The sequence below is a fragment of the Cariama cristata genome, unplaced genomic scaffold, assembly GCF_000690535.1.
Source record: "Cariama cristata isolate BGI_N322 unplaced genomic scaffold, ASM69053v1 scaffold7012, whole genome shotgun sequence".
In the NCBI taxonomy this organism is placed as follows: domain Eukaryota; kingdom Metazoa; phylum Chordata; class Aves; order Cariamiformes; family Cariamidae; genus Cariama; species Cariama cristata.
The window spans coordinates 13,761-37,620 of record NW_009603185.1 but is presented as its reverse complement, the minus strand read 5'-3'; the positions used below and the strand labels follow the sequence as shown (position 1 = coordinate 37,620).

The 23,860-nt window shown below is 39.8% G+C and overlaps 1 protein-coding gene across 1 annotated transcript in view; it reads right to left on the bottom strand.

Annotated features, from left to right (window-relative positions):
• SATB1 (SATB homeobox 1) overlaps positions 1–23,860 on the bottom strand; it is a 71,339-nt gene that overhangs the window by 35,671 nt on the left and 11,808 nt on the right. The window contains exons 5-7 of the mRNA XM_009695071.1: positions 11,639–11,750; positions 8,657–9,111; positions 3–224 (exon numbers count right to left, since the gene is read on the bottom strand). Of these exons, the coding sequence (XP_009693373.1) occupies positions 3–224; positions 8,657–9,111; positions 11,639–11,750 (789 nt within the window). The remainder of the gene's footprint in view (positions 1–2; positions 225–8,656; positions 9,112–11,638; positions 11,751–23,860) is intronic.

Sequence of the window (23,860 nt, the reverse complement as noted above, 5' to 3'; positions counted from 1 at the left end):
GAGCGGTTTACTTGCGGAGGCCGGCTAGGCGGTGTGCTTATGAGAGGTGCGGGGCCCATCGCAGAGGCTGCGTTCAAGCTCCTTTCCCTTTCGTCCTGGTAAATTCGATCTCGTTCGGCTTCTGGCAGCTGCAAGAAGTTCTGCATAGCCCGAAGGTTTACCAGTAAGGACTGCGAGGCAGTCTTGGGATCCTCTTCCTTTCGGAGGATTTCTGAGAGCAAGCCCTGTAAGGAGGGAAGAAAAAAATACAAGGGAGAGTGAGTCTAGGTGAGCGCCTGTAAAACCGTGCCCTGCAAAGCCACTGCTCATCAGTCCTCTTTCTTCTTTCCACTGGGCTGAGAACGAGAGCAGCAAATGCACTATTCACTCCACAGAGGAATATATTAACGGCATTTTAGGCAGCAGAGAAGAGTGCCTCAATTCTACCCTTAATTTTATTAAGCATCTGTTTTACATACAACATAAACTGAATCTGCCTAATAGGTCTCCTTCCTTTTACTGGCTTAACTTGCCATGAAATCTTTCACAGTCGACAGACAATCACAAGACGTTAAAAGTAAGTGAAATACAGACAGTTCAGAGGCAGGACACTGGGGCATTCTCAGCCTTCCCAGACAAAATGCATAGCCAACCTAAAAAAAATGGCTTTTCACATTTCTAGCAACTTAAACAGCTCTTTGAAAGGAAGTGATATTTCACAACTAATCTGAGATGATAAACTCACAATGTTCCTAAAGTACTGCTTACTGGCTCAGGTCCACATTTTTTGTAAGTCAGTATTTTGTTCTGAGAGTTGTATATTGGGAGTTTAACAAGTGAGGAGACTCACTGTTGGATGCTCCCCCTCCTTCACCTTCCTCCTCTTCCCACCGTCCCCCTCTCCTCACCAGAACAACCCTAATCCTCACCCAGTCCATCGCCTGGGCTATTTATTTGAGCACGTGCTGTGCAGGTCCCATTTCCTACGTCCATTTACCATTGTTGTCCTTTGACCACTTTCAGAGTCCAGCAAGGACAGATAAAAGTGAGCACTGGGGAACGAGAGGAAAACAGCAAACAGGGCAGCCGTAGCAGCGAGCCAGAGACGGGGAGGCTGCAGAGGAGAGCGGCTTGTACAGACCACACCAGGTTTCCTACGTAATCATTTCATCTCGGCTCTCAGCAACGGAGCAGGCCTGGCGGTCTAGGACACCTAATTACTCTAAAAGATTAAATATTTATGACCCTGTGAGTGCAACTACAACTTTAATGTCAACAGGTTCTTGAAATCCTTCCCCTGCCAAATTCTCCTCTTAAATACGTCAGACATACAAAATTCTCTACTGTCTTGAAGCAACAAGGTGGTGATAAGAAAACTAACTTTTGCAAAAGCAAATGTGAATTTCTTTGTAGAATAAATGCTGCTGCCATGCTGGGACAAAGAGAGGGTTGGTATGAGAGGCTTTTAATGCTAGCGTAACAAGGAAGCACAGATGTGATTTTAAAGAAATAACACAGCCCAATGTTTCTTTTCCTAAAGAACTGTTCTAAGTTATTTGGGATAAAGGAGGGGTGAATGGAGGGAGGGAGGCAGGCAATAAAAAAGTTAAAACTAACAAAGAGGAGCAAACCTGACTGAAGATATTATTTCCTAAGGGAGTGCAATAGAAAGCTACGGCCCAAGCATCAGCCTCCTCTGTAGAGAAGTGTGATGCTCATGGCACCTATGGAAGTTGTCGCCTCTCTCAAAGGTCCTATCCTATCAGGCAAAAGCCCCTTACGAAGGTGCTGCTGCAAAGCCACTGCTCTCAGGCAGGGTCAGAGCCCACCCAGTGCAGCTCTGAGCTCTGCATTTGCCCCATCACCCCTCCATCTCTCAGGGATGATGAGGACAGAGGGAGGATGCGCTGGGGCCAGTGTGGTCCTCAGGGCCCTGCCTATGCCTGCACATGTAAGAGGGAAATGGGATGGAAAACACAAATGGTCTTTCCAGCAATAAGCATGAAAAATAATTTGGGGAAGATTAAAAAAAAAAACCAACCCAAACCTGGGGGATACTTTCTTACTGCTATTCTTCATCCCTCCTCTTTTCTGGATTCCAGGCAGAAACTACTCAGAAGGTAAATAAATGAGTTATAGACAAAAGTGGCATTTGGGTGGAGTAGAAGTTTTAAAATTTTTCTTAATGAATTGTCTAATAAGAAATTTACTTATTAGAAAATATGGAAATTAAATTGTCTACCATTTTTTTCTATTTCTAAGTGCTCAAACCCACAGCTACTACTGTTTGTCAGTGGTAGGGTTACACAACGCATCCTCCAAGGGAGGCAAAAAGTGATTTTGTGCCACTGGAGACCAGGCAAAGCTGTCTGCAGAGCACAGGATGTATGATGGAGGTGTAAGCGCATGTGATTTCTGGCTGCTACTGTGCTGAAAGCAGCCACACCAGCATTAAAAGGAAGAAAGAAAAACTAAACTCAAGTGGACTGATCGTTGGCAGGAGAGGAGACTCCTTAACTAACAGCCAGCCCACTGCCAGCCACGGGAAATGTCCTTGAAATATACTTTAGCCCATAATAGAAAATATTTGCTCGTATAAGCCTTTGCCACATAGAGGGCAGCTAGAAAAAGCAGAAAAGGCTGTTTTTCTTGTATAACTCTCCCCACCCCGTGAAATAAGTAAACAAAGAAAATTGGTTTTTGTATTTTTCCTGCATTTGTCAGTATAACCGTTGCTGCGGGACACCTCTTTGTGATCAGAAATGCCATTAAGTATTCATTCCCCTCTCCTTCCCCCATCACTGCCAGGACTCTTCGCATGAGCTGGGAGCAGAGCAGAGGACACAGATGCAGAGATGAGAGAGCAGGGAGAAGGCAAGGAGGAGGTGTTTGCTTCTAGCAGCTTTGCACCTAAAGGTCAGAATATGTGAAGAAATAACATGAAAAAGAAGGTGTAGCACCAGGTGCAGGCAAAGTCTTACTATACTGTTTGCCTGCTTCAAATATTATTTCACTGCTACTGCTTCAATTTTCTAAGCACAAAACTTCAGCTAAAGGTTGTTAGACAAGATGTAAAAAGGGAAAATCCTAGAAAGAAAACATCAGCACTCACATCCTGCCCCATGCCGATGTGCAGAGATTTACTATTCGTTTTACCAGGCTCCAACTGGTTTGCCAAGGTACAACTCTTGGTGTCATCTCCTGATATTGTACCTCAGCTTGCATAAAAGCTAAATGCTGTTTTGCATAGAGATTATAAATACCGTTAGGCTCAGAGTCCTCCTCACTGTTCCTCCCTTGTATTCTTTTCGCACTGGAAATGTATTTTCTTAAAATGTTACCAGGTCTCAGCAAAGAAAAAAAAGTTTACATGTGAAGATGACGTGAAATATATCACAAGTATAATTCAATACTAATTGCACAAAAATGTTCAATAAATATTATCAGGGCTTTCAAAAGCTAATTACGAATTCTTTAAAAATGGAGATACACGAAAGCGTCTGCCAATATGAACAAAAACATTGCCTGTCTGGCCTGCAGTTTGTCTCCTCTTTGAACGCAATCACTGATTCAAATAGATTTTATCAACCTGATAGAACTTCAAAGCTCCCAGAAGAAAAAAGCAATCTGCCCCAAACCTCCCCAAAACATGCAGAACATCCCTGAACGCTATCCCTCCCCGTTGCAGGGTACTCCCATCCCATGTCCAGGTGGAAGATTATTCCCAAACTCCACCCACAAGCCTGGATCCCTGCCAACAAAGTTATAAGCAGACACATTTATCCATGTCGCTTAGTAGCTAGAGGAGAGCTGTCATGATAGTGTAATAGCACCTTTTTACCTTTTATTCAATAGTGATATGGATAGTGTGCTTTTTCTTAAATTACACTACGAAGAATTATATGAATACAGTGGCAATTTCTGTTATACTTAAGCAGGCAAATTTCTCTCTACCACATAATTTACAGAACTCAAATTCAATAAAACATTACATGATGGTCCATTACTGTTATCAATTTTGAATAATCCATCTTCATTTTTCATTTTACTGGAAAATAAAGTGTGCCAAAGACAAAGTGGAAGAAAAAAAAAGTGCCTGAGAAGGTGGTTTGTGTAAACTTGGCTTTTGTTTTAAAATTACATGGAGCCGTTTACTGCATCCAAGCGTTCTCCCTTGAAATAGCAATTGCCCAGAATTAGCATGAGCACAGTCCTAAATACACAGAAGTTTTCACATATGAGAAAAGGCATTATACATGAACGAAAGGCAATGTATCCTCGCAGCTAATATTTTAAACAAGTATGGGGGTGAAGTAGAAAGGAGGGGGAGAGAAAAAGGTTATCTGGAAGAAACACTGAGAAGTACTCAAAAACCTCGAGATGAAAAACTGTCACTGGTGGGAAGAAGAAAAATTACAATAGCCAGACATGGCAAAAGCAGCAAAAAGCACTCCCCCTCCTTTCGCAAAGATGGAGCCAAGAGGTCACCTCCGTACAGCAGCACCCAAGTTCATGCAGCAAATGGTACAGTTGCAAGCGCACACAGACAGAGCCAGGCAGCCCCGAGTTACCGTTCCAACCACAACCATGACTAACACAATTCCTTGCTCGCCCAGTACGTACATGTCACCCTGCCATGCACCGGGTTAAGCTCCCCCTTCAAGCCAAACATCAGACTGGTTTGTGGGAACCCGAGCTTTCCATTTCCTGACTCATGTTTACATTTACAAACACACGACAGAAATGGTAGAGGAGTTTGTTTATTAGTCTAGGGCTCCAAAGGCGGGTCAGCCGAACAAACGCCGATGCTCCATTCCAGCTCTCTCAAGAAGAACAAAACAGAGCAGACAACCTCCCAGTTCAACTGCAAATTCTCTGCTGATGGGAGGTGGTGGAAGAGGCTGGCGTGGGGCACCGCGCTTTGGGGGGCTGCCCCAATGTATCGGTGCCATCACCCCATGGCTGCTCGGTGCCACTTGGGCCAGCAAGCTGATCACAAATGCCATTTTCTGGCCAGCAAAGCCCAGGAAAATACTAAACTTGCTCTTTAAAGAGAGTGGAGGTGTCTGCACAGTGCACTGATATCAGCTAGATAAAAGATCATGTTTATTAATTTGGTCAAACGGCAACTGAAACATAAGCAGCTCAATTTACCAAGATTACCCTAGCAAACAGAGAGGTTGGTAGAGACATTTGGTAGCCATGCTTGAGGTGAAACTCAGATCTGCTAGCACAAGTCCTGACTCAACAAACTTTTCCACGGTGCACTACAAAGAGGTGCTAACAGGATTCAATCTGTTTCTTTGCAGTCAGCGAGCTGGAATCGCAACTGCTGAAGGACGAATAAAACTTCAGACCCCACTGCACTCTAAAGCCTTCCTAGAAGGACCACTGTGAAATTTCTCATGGGCAGAGGTGCTCCACCCTCCGAAACTGCTTCTGCTCCCTACAACAATTGTTCTATTGTGCCTGTATAGATGTTAATTTTCATTCAAGTTATGGCTATCGGGACTCCTCTTTGATTAAACTTTGCAAGGCACATTCCTGAGAACGACACATTTTTGGAACCACCACTTTGAAGCCAAGGGTAGGGGAGAAATTATCTAAGAAGATATTAAGGACACCCTTTCAATTTTCTGAGGTGTGGCTGAAGGTTTTTTTCTGTCTTGTAAATAGATGATAATTTTAAAAAAAAGATACCCTAGTTTTCACAAGTAATTTTTCCAAATTCTTTCCTTTCAGCTGGGAAGAGGTAGAAATATTTCTAGCCAACATTTTTGCCCCCAAATCAAAAATTCTTGAAAATTAGGGCCAAGTGTTGAATTACCACACTAAGTGGGTAGAACTCACCCTTCCCACCCAAAACCACCACCAAATTCTGTATTCATATTGTAGAGCACAAGTGTGTAAAATAACAGGTGCCAACATCTTCAGCCAATTCCACCCAAGTCCATTTTTATTGCCAAAACATCAAGCTAAATTACTCTTAATTTACAGTTCACTTCCTTCCTTAACTTTTACGCTGAAAGCAAATCTCTCCCCACATCTGAGACCGTATCTCGACATCATGGGGTTTTTTGCGCAGAAGCCCTAACTGATTTTAGTAAGATCTTCTGCCTTTAGAAACTGATGGCATGATATGGTCCCTGGACATGGCTCAAATATGCTTATGACAGTTTCAAAAATGTCAGTGGTAAGACTGAGTTAGTTTTGTATCTCAGAAAACAGTAGATTAATTTAAACAAGTATTTTCAATTGCTCTAGCCAACAACAACAACAAAAACCAAGACAAAAGGTATTACATCAGTATTAGAAAACAATTTCTAAATAGCATCAGTTATTGAAGTGCTGCCCTGATTTTAGTTAAATGTGATGTATCCTTGAATAAGCTGTGAATTCCAAAGTACAGCAAGCAGAACAAATTTAAATGTTTTCATATAAGAATCACAGGTGTCTCTACCATGTTTATACTTGGACATTAGCTGTTGCTGTGGGTAAAATTAACAATTTTCAGTTTTGCAAAGGTAAAATGTGCCTGAAACACTGTGGCTAATATTGCCTAGGTTCCTAGTATTTCTCCTTTCTATTCCCTACATTTCCCACATTACATAACAAATCCTCCAAAATCTGACGTAGTTAACTGCAAATACTAATTTGATTAGCTAACACAATTTGTAGGTTATAGGGATACTACTCTGTGTTCTTTCAAGTACATTTGGTTGAAAAATGCCAAAATATATTACATATCTATTTCATATCTCTTCATGGGATTTGTTTTCAACATTCATTTTGGGGTTTCCTCCCAGTTTTGGGTCTCTTTGAACACATTTTACCAACCTGGTTGACCTCGTCTGTGGAAGAATTGAACTTTAAACAAATATTTAATTACATTTGTAGTAAGAAAAATATCTAGTAATCAGGAACCAGTATTTGCACTGGAAATCTGGTCCTACAGTTGCATTCATCACATCTCAAGAGCATCTTCTCATACTGTGCCATATAAATTCAATGTCCAGTCAGAACCAATCATCCTTGTATTTCAGGTAACAAATATTGCCCATGCACAAATGAGACCAAAAGCTGTATGCAAAACTAGCTGACAAAAACTGAACAAATTACTTTGGAGGGGGAAGAAAGTTGAGCGAAAACAACCTGGTTTTAGGCAAGTCTGAGAAAGAAGTAAATACATGATTAATATTAATACATAATAACTATTTATTTTCTGAATTATTTGTTTGGCTTTCTGTTGAGGTAAGATGGCAGCTGCAAACGTCTGTAACTTGAAGCTACTATTATTATTTCAATATTTTATAGTAACAATAGTTAAAATATTAAATGTTTTATTAAACAAAACTCTATGTCACTTATTTGTAAATGTAACAGCTGGCACTGCCTGGACCTAACTTATGTAAATAATCCTTACATGAGTTCGTGTATCCCATGAAATTTGGTATGAAAGACTCAGATCTCGAAAACCTCCTCTGCTGTTAAGAGGAAAGAAACACACACACACACACACGCACACACAGAGCTCTACAGAAAATTCACACTATGACTCTACTTCCTTTTAGCTAAAGGAGGATGTAAAAATTTTTAAGGCAATAATAATTCAGAATAATTACAAATGACATGCTGGTTCAAACCTGGTACCAGTTCATTTGAAACAGAATTTTTATTCTCTAAGCTATACAGGGAGAAACATCCACATTTCAAGAGAATCCCAAATTATTATTTTTTTACTATATTCTACAATGGACAAATACATGTTCCTTAAGTTTAAAAATGTGGAATCCAAAGCAAATTTACCTCTGTCTTTTTAAATATTTCCTATTAAAAAATTCCTAGTTTATTTTCTATTAAAACAGACTTCTAAAATTTTGAGTTCTTATTATTTGCATTGGATATACTGACATTTCTTCCATAATTTCTGCTTGATTAAATTCCATGCAACATGGCATTAAGTTAAATTCATAGAGCAGAATAAATTATAACAGGGTTAGCTTCTAAAACAGGTGTAAAAAATAACACATTTAGTGTTACTTATCAGCTTTGCTAGGGCTAGCTTTTTCTGCATTGAAGAGCTGAATATATGTTCTGACGTGGACATCGGCAATCTCAGCAACTACTGTTTTTGTAACAAACTACAAAAATACATGAAAAGAGTAGATGATCTAAAAATAAAACTTTTACTTTTCAATCTTTCCAGAAGCCTGAAAAGATGCTATTAAGACTTTCACTAGAAAATAGTAAAAATAAATGCAAACAAGAATAAAAAACCATCTCCGGTACACCTGTGAAAGAAGACAGGTTGTTCAGTGCATGCATGTGGTCAGTATGGGTATACCTTTGCAACACAAAAGGCAATTTGTTGGGTGACTTTGTGCATAGTTCTGCATAGAGCTGTTCATTTCTTTTCCAGGGAAGATTCAGCTATTCACAAACCATCAGAACTGGAGGGTAACCAAGGTGTCTGTAAGAACAGCGGGTATTTCCACAAAGCAACCACTGAAGATTTCGGTATTGTATCAACATGGACACTGGTCCTGCAAGGAAGCGTGGCTCCTTCACAGGAGCTAAGTGACAATGAGGAGAGAGACTTAAAAGGCGATAATTACTAAACAGAGAGAGAAAGTAGGAACTCTTACATTTAAAGAAAATAAGAAAAAAGGTGACTGACCTGAGTTCGGTTAAAAGCCACACGTGCAAATACTGCCTGTGAGATTCCTGCTCGTTTCAGTTCATCACGGACCCACTGGTAGATTTCGGAAGACACCTCTGTGTTGGTTGAGACCTGCTGCTCCAACGGCTTGTTCATGGATCTACTGACAGGAGGAGGGTGGTTCAAGTACTGTTGATTTAAGGACTGCTGGGCTAGAAGTCTGTTCACTGCATACTGCTGGTTCAGCAACTGGGCCATTACCAGCTGCTGATTTACCAGCTGAGGGCTAATGGGAGTAGATACAAGTCCAGGGTGCAGGTTTGGAAGCGGGGTCCGAACTGATGGTTGACTACCATGAGAAAGCTGAACAGGGGATGGAGGCTGTTCGGCTGTGTTCCCTGGGACCGGCTGCTGACCGAAGTTGACATGGTTGGCACCTTGCTGGGATAGTTCAGAAAGGCTATCCATCTCAACTATGGTGGAAAAGAAACATTGAAAAAGCCAACATAAGACTGAAAATCACAAACTTCACGTTCCTCGAAAGACGTGCCAATAAAAATGAAACAAACACAAAATAGCGCATTCAGGTTTAAGCTTACTGTACTCTCCAGCCTAGATCAGCGGGCCCACAACATCACTGTTGTGGCTATTTGCCTTCAAAATTTACCTACAAATAATGGTGTAGTGAGTATTTTTTTTAAAAAAACATCCACCAAATCGCCCATCATCATCACTGGATCCTTGGAAGAAGCAGAACATCAGAGGTAAAACCACATCCTGAAAACCATGTATGGCAAAGGAGCAACTTCCAGAGAGTTTGGCAAAGGTGCAACGCAACCAAACCGCAAGCATGTGGCTGCAGAGCGCATCCCTGCAGCGATGGATGCAGGGGACTTAAGACAAGGCAGCAAGCAACTAGAGAGGGGGCAAAGATGAGAGATGGGAAACCACTCTGCGCGCTGCAGAAGATGCAGGTGAAACAGTCAGTGCATCAGTGCTAAGGGTAAGGAGGGCTGTTAGAGGAAAGCACACCTTGACCAGAAAGAGGAGCCCGCAGTGACTCGTTTTGCTCCTCCCGCGGTGTCCCCGCCACGACGTTTGCAGTTCCCAGCCGCTGGAAATCTGTAACGAGCAGGGTGGGGTGCGGACCTCCCCATGCTCTGCTAATTTCTAGATGCTGCATCAATTGTATGGGACTGCTAGGAACTAGTATAATTTATGTAAATTACACAGATGGGCTGCTTTATCTTGCAACCACGTATGCATGGTTTTTTTCAGTGACTTGCAACATGGTTGAATTTTTTTCTTATATTAACTCATCTGCCTTGACACACCCTCCTTTTTAATTAACAACACAGTTTTTTAAACTACAACAGTTCTTCCAGCTCCCCTCTTCCAGATAAGACAACAGAAAATAAATCTAGGCTGATGTAAAGGAGTCTCCTTTTTATCAATGTATATCACTCTTTCATTTTGAACAATCTCAGTTCTAGAGCTTTAGCAATGCCGGTCTGGAAACAGCCTTCAGAAAACACGCTTTATTTAAAAACCAAAACTCCAGTATCTTCACAAAAGTGTCGTGGCATTTTTTTTGCTTATACTAGTAAAGCATATTTTTAAACAAAAGGCAGCATCTGAGCTTTTCATAGTAATTATGATCTTCACTAACAGTCATTCAGTGCAAGACCACCCCTTCCTCCACAAGGGTGAGAGCTGGAAGAAGAAATTGGCACTCGGATTCCCGCTCGCAGCCCTGCCTTCCCCCCATGTCCTATCATGGGCAGAAATTTAAAAAATAAAAAGCAAGCCGGTTGTTCTGCAGAGGGGTTTGGCATCTGTAGCCTGGGTCAGTCTCCCAGCAGAGCACTCACTGCTCCTTATCCGTGTGGCTTTGGGGACAGTTTTGCCTCTCCCCTCAGCATTAGTTTACACAGGAATACACATACACATGTTATGTTTTCTATACACTGGCTTCATTGCCCCCAAACAAATGGCTGGTGTGCATCCTCGCACGTGGACCACCTGAAAGCAAGCAAAGTCTGACCACCGGCTTCAGTGGTCTCAGAAGAAGGGTTTGGTGTTGCACAGAAGGTACCAGGTAGATAATGGGAAGAAGCTGCCTTTTTTCACTAGCAGAAAGTAGAGATCAACGCAAGTGGGCCATTCGCTTGGAATAGTAATTCAAGCAATTATCACAAAAGTGATGCATTGTCTTCATTATGGCCTTAAGCTATAAAGGGCAAGGAACCCGTTTTGGTAGATGAATGATTTTTTTTCAAATACTGAAAGTTAAGTCAAGCTCAAAATTCAGTCCAAATTGAGGTCCCATTTCTTCATTCTGTTGAAAACTACAACGAAATTTTCTGACATAGTGTTCAAAATTTTGTTAACAGGTTTAAGAAATAGCTTTTAAAAGGGACAACACAGAAAGATAAAAGGTATTACAGAATTGGTCTGTCCCACTGATGGATTTTTTTCTCCAGTAATTTACTTGTGCTTACTACAACAAGCAAACAATTGTGACAACAACTACTTGTTAAAAAATGAATTGAAATCAGGGTCCCAAAGCTAGCGAAAGATAGGAATTTACAAAATTATAACATTCTTGTTGGAAGGCAGTGATAGTTATAGAAGCCTGTTTCTTTAAATATACATTAGCTGCAGCAAGAAAAAAATACATGCATTAAAAAAATCAGTCCGTCACAGTTCCAGGAACAGGTTTTTTAAACAATTATTCTGGGCAGTAGAAGATCTCTAGATTTACAGAAAGACAGCTTTACATCTCTGGCAACCCAAGTCAGTTTGGCTGTTTCAATAGAAAATATTTATTTAAATGAATTCTTTCACTATATATGTACTTTCTACATCTACTCATCAAAAGCATCCCAAACTTACTGTGAAGGGACCTGGCTTCTTATATGACTGTGACAGACCTCAACGTGACACATAATGGTATGTATCCACCATCATGGCAAATTTTTATTTTTTTTTTTTGCTTACCCATCATATCTTTTGCCTTCTTGAAATGTTTATACCACCTTCCAAATTCCTGACATTTTGCTGCTGAGACATTTGCATAGTAAGTGCTGTTCACAATGGAAGAAATCATACTCTGTGTGAAAAGGGGAGAAGAAGAAAAAAAAATCTGTAATACAGAGCAGTACAAGTCAAAGCACAAACTATTTCAATTGTTGGAACCATTATATTTTTAGAGTTTGAGAACCATATTGCATTTTCAATCCTATTGTCCAAAGCCTTTTAAAAAACTCAGTAATTGAGCATAAAACCAAACCAAGGTATATCGTAAATGGAAGCAAAAAAAGCAGATGTACTAAGGGAAGAACAAAGTTATCGACCAAGAAACATCAGGCAACGGGATGGGCTCTGGACAGACGATGCTAATCTTGAAAGTGCATTTTGTTTATACTATTTCTACTTTTAAATTCGATTGACCCTTCACGTACCCCCACAAGTTTACAGGCATACAGATCCTATCCTGACTCTGGAAATGCAAGCAACGCCCCAAGTTACCCATGTCCATTCCCTTTGGGCCACTTATCACAGGGTAGACCCCAGAAAATCATAGGATGAAAGTTTATCTGAATGATCTATTAGTAGGATAAAATAAGGGGGTTTATAGTAGAATAAAATATGTATGTAACAACCCAAAACGAACCCAGACTTGCTTTTCCCAAACAGGGTATTTTAAGTGATTCGCAGAAACAGGCTTATGAAAAGTTCTTATTGTCATGTCTAATTCTGTAACTGACTATTAGCTGTAAAATAGGCCAAAGGATGACAGAGACGATTTTTTCTCAAAGGTTCTCAAGATATCAGATAGCTACAGTGAGAAATTTACCTTCTGCTCAGTTTTGACCAATTTTAAAATAGTGGAATTTACAATGCATAAAACTTTCAGTTCCAGTACACTCTTTTACAAAATCAATTAAGACTAAGCCTTGCAAAATGAGATAATGCTCCGACTTGAAAATTATACTCAGGATATGATTTACGAACAACAAAATTAGGAAATGTAATTTCAATAGACTGAACTTTGCCACCCTTCAGATTTCTATGTGGAAAGTAGTTACTTTTAGCTTAACTACAGGAATCGTCCAGCGTATTGAGAAAACAATGACAGTCAAGAAGACAAAGCCCTGATTATTATGTTTCTTCGCTATTCAGCATGTAACATTTAGCTATATTTGCACTGTCGTAAAATCGTTGCAGGGCATCTACCCTTTGTTACACAAACTGCAGTAACCACTGGAAGAAAGAGTCTGGAGTAAAAATGCAGTAAATATTACTATAAGTCTTCTTTTATAAGGCTAGTTCAGCTTCTGAGTAGAAGTACCTTGATTATTGATCTTAGTGAAGTTCATTATAACCATTTTCTAACGTATTACTCAGTAACAAGCTATTTGTGGGGGCTCAGAACTGCTAGAGTGAGGCAGTATTATTTATACCAAATGTGGATACCCTCTACTCACCAGGCAGCTATTTTAATGTTTCTCTGAATCACCAAAATTCTTACCATTCCTTGATATTAATCTGACATTTCTGAAATTAGCTAGAAGCCTTTTGTCAGTGGTATAAAAGGAGAATGAAATCTTAATAGACTACTGCAACTCTAGCCTGAATGACCTGAACCAAGCTCAGCTGAACCCAATTTCAATTTCCAATATAACAGCAGTATCATTAATGTCTAATACTTACAAAATTATTGTTTAAGCTCTTTTACAGATTAAACCATTTTGAACATGGGCACATGATACATAAGGCGTGATTTAAAAAGTCCTTTGGATCTGAATTGCTAAACTATATGAATGCACAGTTACTATAGATGCAAAACCTGCAGATCTGTGTGGGCAAAATGGGGAACTGCACAGGTAACGGGCCACCATCCCATATCAGCTTGTGCACGTTTTGTGGATGTCATTTAGACTTCAAGGTGGTTTCCTCTCATTTTACTTTGCCCCTTTCAGGTGTCTTCTCCTGCCCAAATAACTTTAGTAAGTATGGAAACATGTATATTAATAATAATTTTAGTAAATTACCTATTATTGATGAAGACGTTTGTCTAGGATTTCCTAGTCCTCCCTTCCATGTCATTTTACAAAGAAGATATGCCAATGACATGGCAGTTTGTGATATCCCCTGCTTCTTCAGGAATAAATTTAATGCAGCTACTTTATTTTACAACCAAACAGGGGACTGGTCTGTTTAAATAACAGTGCTAGGAATTTTAGCTTCTTTGACACAATGTGAATTTCAGGCTCTGATGGCTAATATTGGGATTTTACTCCAGCTCTTCAAAGTGGATTAAAAAAAAAACAAAAAACCACAACAAAACACAGACATTATCAACACATTTTAAAATGAAAATTATCCTGCTTTTTCTTTGAGAACACTTCATGCAAACATTCAAGTGATATTACCTACGCTAAGAATCCTCATCAGGAGGAATCAATGATTTATTTACTAATTCACTGAAGGCAAAATTTTACAAGCCAGATAAAATATTACTACCTTGTTAACTCAGAAAATAACTTGACAACATTGTATTTCATTGTTTCTATGCTTTATTTATTGTCACCAAACCTGCAGTCACGTCAGTGCAGAGAGATGCGCTTTGCTATAGAAATTCCTATATAATTTGTATTGCTGTAGAATTCCTGTATGTTTTAATGGCAATCTACCTATATGAATGCCCACTATGCTTAGGGCCTAAAACTGAAGATTAACCCTACGAGTTAGTGGTCTTCAGAGATCCACGATCTACACTGAAGGCATACTGAAGTTTTCTTATTTCCCGGGTCATTACACGTGAGGAGCTCCCCAGGTCTTGGCTTATACTTATCAATAATCAAAATGAAAATGATTGTATTTGAAGCACACCATATTCAGGTACTACTGTACATAGGCCTTCCTTATCTGTGAGACACAGAGGCAGATGCTTTCCACGTAGAAGGATGACGAATATAAATATACCATACAAATATTCAAATGCATCACATTCATCACTCATAATCTGATTTCTTTTTCATGCGTCGCAAAGAAAATTGATAGAATGCAAAAACTGGCCACAGATCCCCAGCCTTAAAGTCTCTCCCAGAAGTTTATCCTTGAAAGTAAGTTGCGAGACTTCAAGATCCCAAATTTCCCTCTTTTTCTTCTCTCCATCCCTCCTCCCCCCCTGCCCTTATCACTTGCAGTCCTGTTCTGAGAATCGGGAGATCTCATCTGAAATGGTGCCACCTTCACAGAAATCCCACTATTCTGGAATGATACCATCTGCTGCAGCCCAAGTGCTCTTTTTTTAGCCAAATAAGTTAATTATAATTAGGCATCCAACAACAGTGTGGAGGTAGGGGTAGAATTCGTTCTGAAGTTCAGCTGAGGTTCACCCAGCGTAGTTTGAACCAAATCCCATTTTCTCAGGAAGATGAAATACCAGAGATTTGAAGACCAGACACCATCATTTCTCGAAGAAGCTGGGGAACTCCCTGGGGAAATGATCTTAAATCTCCACCAGAACTCTTTTCATACGCCCATCAAACAAAACCCGATAAAACGGTGGCATCAGACACCTTTCGTACGGTGCCCGAACGGAATGCAAGGTGCCTCCTGCAAGCCACTGGAAGGACCTGAGCCTTTCGGGCCGGCCAGTCACTGCGGCCGCCACTGCAGGTGCTACAAGGGAGGCATTTCTGAGTCATTGCCTCTAACACTGCTCTCCAACCAGGTGAAGTATTGTTCGATCATTGCTAAAAGTATACTGTCGTCCTTTTTGCAAAACAACAAAAACAATGTTAATCAGGTTAATTCAATCATCTAAACCAAAACTGTTCATGCTTTTCTGCCAAATCAACCAACCACAGCAAAATCTGTTATCAGTGATTGCTCAGCTTCCAGTCAAAAAAGCTTTTAACCCCCACAGTCCCAAAACTTCCCCTAAATAACCTTAAAATTATTTTTATATGGGCAGAATGAGGTTGTTTTCATGCCTCATGAAGGGGTAGTTGGGCTGCAGTATTTACACAGAACAAATACACACTAACAGACTTAGCAGAGGGTAACAGACACAGCAGTTTCCTACAACTCGGCTGAATTAGATATCGGTGATTCCTTCGCAAATGAAACATTTCCCTCAAAAGGAGCATTGTAACCAAAACTTATTTAGGCCTTCCAGGTTGTTTAACTAGAAAAAAAAAAATCTGAGCTTTTTTGCACCTCATTCATCAGTGTTTAAAGCTTCAAGCCTGCTCAGTGGAAGGGGCAAGGGCTGCAACAACTTATTTACACAATTATCTAAATACGATTAAACAGCTGATGGACAAATATTAAACTGGAAAATGTATAGTCATTTCAGCTTAATGTAATCCTCTTTCTGTAAACACCCAAGATGATTTTTTTTCAACCAGAACAGTCCTGACATCTCATAAGCCTAAGGGTGAATAGCAAGAGATTGTTTTTGATAGTTATAAATATTCAAAAGACATGCAGACCATCTGCTTTCATAATACAGGTAAAGCAAGACTGAAATGGTGACTGCTGTATAAAAATGGTTCTTTTAACAAAGTCTTCCTCTCCTCGAAAACTATAAAGACAGATGTCAAAAACTGTTTACACAGGGTAATCAGGAGCGTGCAAAATGTAATATTCCTTTTACACACAGTGCTTGCTAAAGAGATTTTTTTTTTCTTTTTCTTCCCATCTGTGTGTTGCAACACATTTCTACAAGTTAAAAACATTTTTTCAAACAGAGATCTCATGAATACCCAAAAACATGCTATCTGGTTTCTGAATGCTAATTAATTTCAACTAAGGAATCTGATTTTTTTTCTGTAGGAAGGAATGCATGCTTTTGAAATGGAGTACTTCAACAATAACAGACACTGAAAACAGAACACCCCACAAGTTTAATTTTGCACTAGTTTGACACTGGCTATTTTCACAACTGTTTTACATTCAAACCCGCATCTGCTAAATCTGGCTATAAGACAGACAGCAACTATTCTCCCGCTTTTCAAATGAGATTTTATTTATGTTACTATTTATCAAGGTTTTCAGTATAAAGCCTTGTAACAACATAATGGTTTTGTCAAGTGGTAAGTAGAAGATACCTCATCTTCCAAGCAGAATATGAACAGTCCTGCCCATAAACCCTACAGTCAATTTTCAGAGCTGAAACACTAATCTTGACAGTAACCTTTTAATGTATTATATTAATGGCACAGAGGCGTTAAGCACCTTTTTTATAATTCTCAATAAAATGAACATTTACTGAACAATCTGTCAAACTACTAGCTCCATTTTTTAAAGCCAAACTTTTAAGGCTCTATTCTATTTTCTCTTCCTTAAACCCTCCACTTTATATCCCTAGACATCAGCAGGGTAGCATGTTCCAATGCTGCAACCCTAACATGCCTTAAAAAAAAAAAAAAAAGAAAAAGAAAAGAAAAAAAGAAAAGCTACGAGCCTTTGTTCCTAGACCTAGTTTGAATAGTGATAAAGTTGCAGAACAGAACTTAAAGATTGGGGGGAGGCGGGGGGGAGGAGAGGATCTTTTCATAAAGGACAGAGGAACTTTGTTTCCCTCGATCCTAGCCACTATCAGTGGCTTTTGTTTGTGTGGAAATCACAAGCATCAGTTTTAATACAACACAAACTCTTAGGAGTACTTATTTCTCTGGAGGCTCTACGTTAACATTTTTCAAATGAGAAGGGAACATTCAAGCTCCAACCGGATAACACAAGATTATCCCTAAATCAAAAGATTTTAGCCTGCCTGAGCCTACGCCAGCCCACGTACAGCAAAAACTCAACCAGGGCAAAATGTTGTTCCCAGTGTTCTGCTACGGCAGAGAATTATCATCTGCCACTCCACATAAAAGTAGACCAAATATATCTAGCCACTAGCTGTTTTTTGGACAAAGAATCACGAAATGGACAGTTTAATTGCATATGAGGAATTATGTGCAATTCCTTGGTCCATTACCTTGAACTATTGCAAGTAATGCAATGGAATTTGTTGTCATATGCCCTATAAACATGTAGGATAAGGGAAAAACCCACAGATGGACAGAGAAGAAAAAAACTTTTGTTTGTGCCTTTGGCATTGCACTTGGATGGCTATCTGACCTCCATACTGTTGCCAGGGTCAGGAGAAGTAAGGATCTGCATGACAAATGCTGGTCATATAAGTTAAAAGTGCCTAAAGGCAGATTTAAAATGACAGCACAAGCTTTTCTTCCAATACACGAGCATGTCTTTCCTCCTATCCTTGTAAAACCTAAATTATCTCCTCCTCCTTTCCTGCCTTATGTTGCCTTTAAGTATTATAAATGTATGTATTAATGTAAACATAAAACTACGTTGAATGTAACGAAGGAAGATATAAAACAAAAAGAACCCTAATCATATATACATATATATACACATATATCTATATGTGTATAGAAACCTACCCACACACAAGAATATTTTGAAAATCGGGAATGAGGATTCAGCATCTGAAGGAACTGATCCTTGCACTATTTTTACCATTTTGTAATGTAAATTCCCAGTTGCTGCATGACAGAGCAGCATTCTCCCGACGTTTTCCGAGCATCTCCCACTGACAGATATAAATAAAGCTCAAATAAAAAGCTGCTTCCCAAGATACTAGTCTTGTATCTACAAAGGTTAAAAGTTTCGAAGAGAGAAAGATAGGTAGGTGGGAAATGTTAATTCAGATTTGATGAACTTGGTAACTGCTTTACAAGCTTTATGGCATAGTGCCTTAGACTTAAAAAAAAAGAAAGAAAAAGAAGTCACAGCCTCAACCTATAAAAGGTAAGGAGACATAACACATTTTTGTCTTCATTGTCAGATGTCCAACGTGAATCTTTTTAAGAATCCTGACTTTTATTGCACACCATTTGTAAACGGCAGGTACAGTAAAAGTCCTGGCTAAACCCTTCCTAAAATCAACTTGGATAAAATATAAAATGCAAAATAATCAGTATTTAATAAGTTAATTCTTGGTTTACTTCATGGAATGAAAACGGTCCTATAGTTTCAGGGGTGAATTATTACACCCTAAGATTTTGATTCTGCAACTGCCTTTGCCAGAAGGCCTCCGAAACCTGAGAGCTCCATGGGTAAGAAAAGCACTATGCATTTTAGCCAGGAATCTGCTTGGAAAAGCTGTTATGAAGTAACTAGATTGCTTTAAACTACTCTTTTAGCTTGAATTAGAAATGTATGTTTTCAAGGGCTCTCCCCATTGCTCCTACTTTGGTGCCCATCACAAAGCCATCTCAGGGTGTACAGGCAGAATTTCTGCTGGATGAAGCCTAACTCAGAAGCCATGCTCCAACCCTGGCTGGATTTCAAGTCCACAGGACCAGAGCTAAGCTACTCCCGGGTAATTTTCATCCCTCCTTCCCAGTCCCATAATGCGGAGAGAGGGTCCTCGGCACCATTCCGGGCCGCTGCTCCTCCTACGCCAGGCAACGCGCTACGTGAAGGCTGCGTGCCTACGCTCACCCCTTCTCCTTGGGAGGCAAGGAGTGAGACCAGAGGAAGCTGGAGCCCAGGAGCACAATCCAGATTGTGCGCAACGGATGTGGACAGGGCAAACCAGCATTTCTTGTACAGGAATAAATGTTGGGGTAGGTGGGGCCTTGGAGATCTCACAGACTGATCTGGTAAAAATCCAGAGTCAGAGACACCTTCAGCCTTCCTCTCAGGTAGATTGCTTTTGTTTCCAACCACCCCGTTCCAGTCAGGACAAAGAACTTCTGACTTGTTTCCTACCTCAAAATGCTAATCCTAACGCACATGCTTCCAAATGTCATCCTAATGCAAATGCTTTGTGCGATAGGGGACATTTTAGATCTATTAATGCATTAAATGCAGCTTTGGACACATAGAACTTTTCACAAAAATTAAGTATATACATTCTCCTGAGAGAGATGTTGATAACTGTTCAATTTTCAACCAGCCACAATGGTTGTTTTCACTACAGTTTTTGTAAAAGGCTCTTCAAAATCGCCTAGCATTATCCACCACGTTAAGGAAGATTTCCTTGCTGGGAAATAGGACATGATTTTCAGCAAGTCTCTTCTCGGATTCCACTGTTCTGCTAGGCAAAGCATCAGATGTCTGGCATGAAGTTGAGCCCTAAGGCACAATGTCCAGACAAGAAGTCATCAGACTCAGTAGCACTAACAGTTGTCTTGCTGAATTTCTTTTGGTGTTTAGAATAAGCCTTTTCCTTGATCCCTTTTCCTTTTCCTACACAAGTTTTTGCAGATTTTTAAAGCCAAAAGGGACCATTTTGAGCATCTATTTGGACTCTACATAAAAAGAGACCCTAGAAGTTCGTCTAGCAATTTCTGAATTCAGCCAGGTTACCTGTGGCTGAGCTAGAGCAAACATCTGATATTGATCTGAAGACTTCTTGTGCTGGATCTTTCACCACATCCCATGACAATCTCTTTCACTAGATGTGTAACTTTTTTTTTTTTTAAATGTATGACTAGCTTTTAGTTTGAACTTCATTGATTTCTGCTCCTAGTCAGAGCATCTCTCATGCCTCTGATTGCTTGCTTAAATACTCCTCTAGTGCCAAATGTAACATTCCTTGCCTATCCTTTGTTTAAATGGTTAAGTGTCAGATTTATTGTTTCAGGCCATGTGCTTCTTTATGAGCCACCTGTACATCTGATCATTCTTAATCATATAGACCCAAATTCTATGAGGATATTTATGCTGCTAAAAGCACATGAACAAACCTACTTTCTGTCCTGAGAAAAATGTAAAAATTTGCCAGGAGAAAGATGAGTTATAGTATGAAATCTGCTATGGATTCTTAATTTCTGCAAAGTAAAATCACATGAAGGTGACATTTTAAGCAGCTATGTTAGCCAAGATACTAGTTCGTCTTTGCATTGCCGCCTTTTACTGACAAGAGTTTGTGAAAAGTATAGATGCTCTGAAGAATTCATAAAAAGATGCAAGATTCAATGAAGGTATCCCAAGAGAGCAATGCACGAGCTAGCTTGCATGTGCACTTTGAGGGTCTATTTATTCAAAAATTGTTCTTAGTTACCCCTTATATTAAAATATACAAATTAAGAAAACGTAGATAGACTAGGTTTAGCACACAAAGCTCCTCTTTACAAAAAGTGCAGAGTAAGGAACACAGCTTTAAGAGCTTGTGGACATACTAGTTGGCAAGTATATTTTGGTGGAATTTTATTGCGATACATACGTACATATATACACAATCTCCTCTCCATCTCTAGAAAGGCCATTGACACTAAGGTCCTTCAGATGCGCCTCAGTTTTTCATCACGAAACCCATCCTTTCCATGACAGTACCAAAGTACCAAAGTACCAAAACCTTTGGAAAGGCAGCACAGCCAGGCACAGGTTATGCTTTATTGCAATTTCTCCCCTCTTCTGGCACAAGCTTACGAAAGAGCTGCAACTCCTAGTGTAGGAAATCATAGTACTTAAAAAACAAAATAATTCTTAAGAGACAGGTGTATACGGGGAGAACCTTTCATCTCTTCCTACCCCTGGGGAACAGAGCTTTCCCCTTCTGAGTAGTTTATTCCACAGCTTGGAGTGAGGCAGGTCCGAGGTTGCTGCTGTTGTGAAAAACCTGTCCTATGATCACTGCTGCAAGGCACCAGGGGAATCTGATGCTATTTGTGTTGTTCTTAAAGAAGCGTCCAAGGAAAGAGAGACAAAGCTCACCCTCGCCTTAGGTTTTCCTACCACGTTTCTTGGAAATAAAAAGGAAGGACCCAATTACTAACTGAAAAAGAAAAAAAACTGGGGGGGAAGCAGCAAGCTTTGAGAGTTTTGCTCAGAGTCAGTTTGAGAAACACATCTCTTTTCTTCTAAGTTAGGATTAGAGCAAAGATGTGCAATGAGCCTGGTCTGACAAGGTGAGAGCTGCTTGTCTCAGCATCGCCGCTGAGTAAGTGAGTCCTGCTTTGCTTTCATTCCTGTCAGGTAAAAAACTACTACCAATTCAAGTAATTTTCTCCCGATGTATCTTTATGCCTACACTCCTGCGTCCCCTAACACAGACATACCTCAGCTTTAAATCTGCTGACAGTGACGCTACAGCACCTACAGAATTTGCTCAGCTTTTGGGTAGGTTTTATAACCACGCTGCTCTCTGTGCCTCCCACCACTGCTAGTAATAACTGAACCAGCCAGGGAAGGTCTCTGCAAACCAGTCGCAGCAGTGATTAAGATGTAGACATACGTATCTCCTCGCCCTTTAAATAGAAGCCTTAATTGGCGATGTGGATAGCAGCTTCCTAATGGACAGAAATTAAACTCCATTTAATTCCTGAGCAGACACTTCCAATGCACAAGGTTTACCACACATTTGGAGTGGGGAGGGAGGGGGGGGAAGGAAGGAGCCGCACGCACAACTCTACCTCTGACAATCACTGTGGAAAAGCAACATGAGGACCAGAATGGCATAAGTGTGGCAGGTGTGAATTGACCTGCACTGGCAAAGCTGCGAGCTGGGAAACTTGCAAATCACATGATTGTGCAATACTTGGCTCCAGTCAGTGCTATCATGTTCTTTATAAAAAAAAAAATTAAAAAAAAAATCTTAAAGACATGTACATCAAGTTAAGGGATTAACTGTCAAGTGACATTACTGAAACAGAGACAATGTATTTCTTTATTGTTAATGAAATTCAGTTAAAAGTGAAGGAAGTGATAAAGAAAGTACTGTTCTGTAATGTATTTTACATAAGAACGTAATATAGAAAGGGAAGTGCAATTAAATCTTAATGTGGACTTTTTTATTTTTAGTTTATCATCTGGTTTACATTTTGAGCCCCTCTGCAGCAGTAAATTATGCTGGCATTTCTTAGGGAATAACTGCCATGTTAATTTAGTTTAATAAAATAACTGACAGAAAAGGGGGGAAAGAAGCAAGAAGAGACAGTATCCCCCCCCTTATCTTTAGCTAAGTATTCAAATGCTTTCTATATGAATTGTCCGTGGTCCAACTCCAGCACCATGTAATAATACAATACATTACAACACAGTACAATACAATCTTGGGTTTCTGTAGCGCCCTTCATGCAAGCATCCCAGGGTGCTTTACAATCATTATGAGTTAAAATTAAAACTGAAGCACATACAATTCCTAATAGAATCATTTTAAAAATGCTAAACAGAACAAATAACTTTTAAGTCTAGATTTAAAAGTCCCAACAGCCAGAGCTTTCCTTACTTCAATTGGCAATGAGTTCCAAAGCAAGGGAGCAAAGCGACTAAAGGCTCTCTCATGTTATGTTAAAGGATCTCTCATGTTGTTTATACTTGTGCAGTACTCTACAGCCAACAATTTGCCAATAAGAAGAAAAAAAAGAATTATTTGCAATCTTGCTTTAAAGAACACTGGAGGAGTGGCTTGTTAACCCTCTAATAAAGTTATGGGGAAAAAAAAAAAAACATCAGCTTTCGCACTCGGCCATGACTGCATTAAGAAGTATGCGAGAAACATGAATGAATGAATACGGAATTTTGTAGCAGTGCATTACTTGACTGCCTGTTAACCCACTAAACGTAAAAAGAAAAAAAAAAGCATGGTTTTATACATATAAAAAAAACATTACCGCAAATATTTAAAATGCGAGTTATTCTATATACCATTCTCAGGACCACTGAGTGAAAACAGAAGTTGAGTAGGGCTTGGTTCTACAACACGTGCACATTTTAGAAGGAAAACGTATCAGAAGAAAAAGTGCTGTGTTCCTTTTTTATTCTGTCACTTCCCTAAAACTTGCAGTCCATATGATGGAGATAATCTTTCACATGACACAGTTCTCAAAATTGCTGAGATACAATCCCAACTGGTTAGCACACAAAGTGGGGATCACAGTCCCAAAAATGTTACTCCCTTAAAAAGCATGAATTTTGTACTTTGTTTACAGGAGAGCCTGGCGGAAGACAGCTGCTTGTATCTCCATACAGCTGACTTTAGGAGTGTACAAAAAGAATTGGAGGGGAAAAAAAAAAATTAAAAAAATCAACATTAGCACCATCCCTCTATTGGACTCTTCTCCTCTTTTTCAGAAGCAGAAAAACAAGACCTCATGACAGCACAGATACTAAGGGACACGCTGACACCTTATAGTGTCCTCTGAAGTCGGAAACTGCATTTATTTGAGAAACAAGGTACGTTCC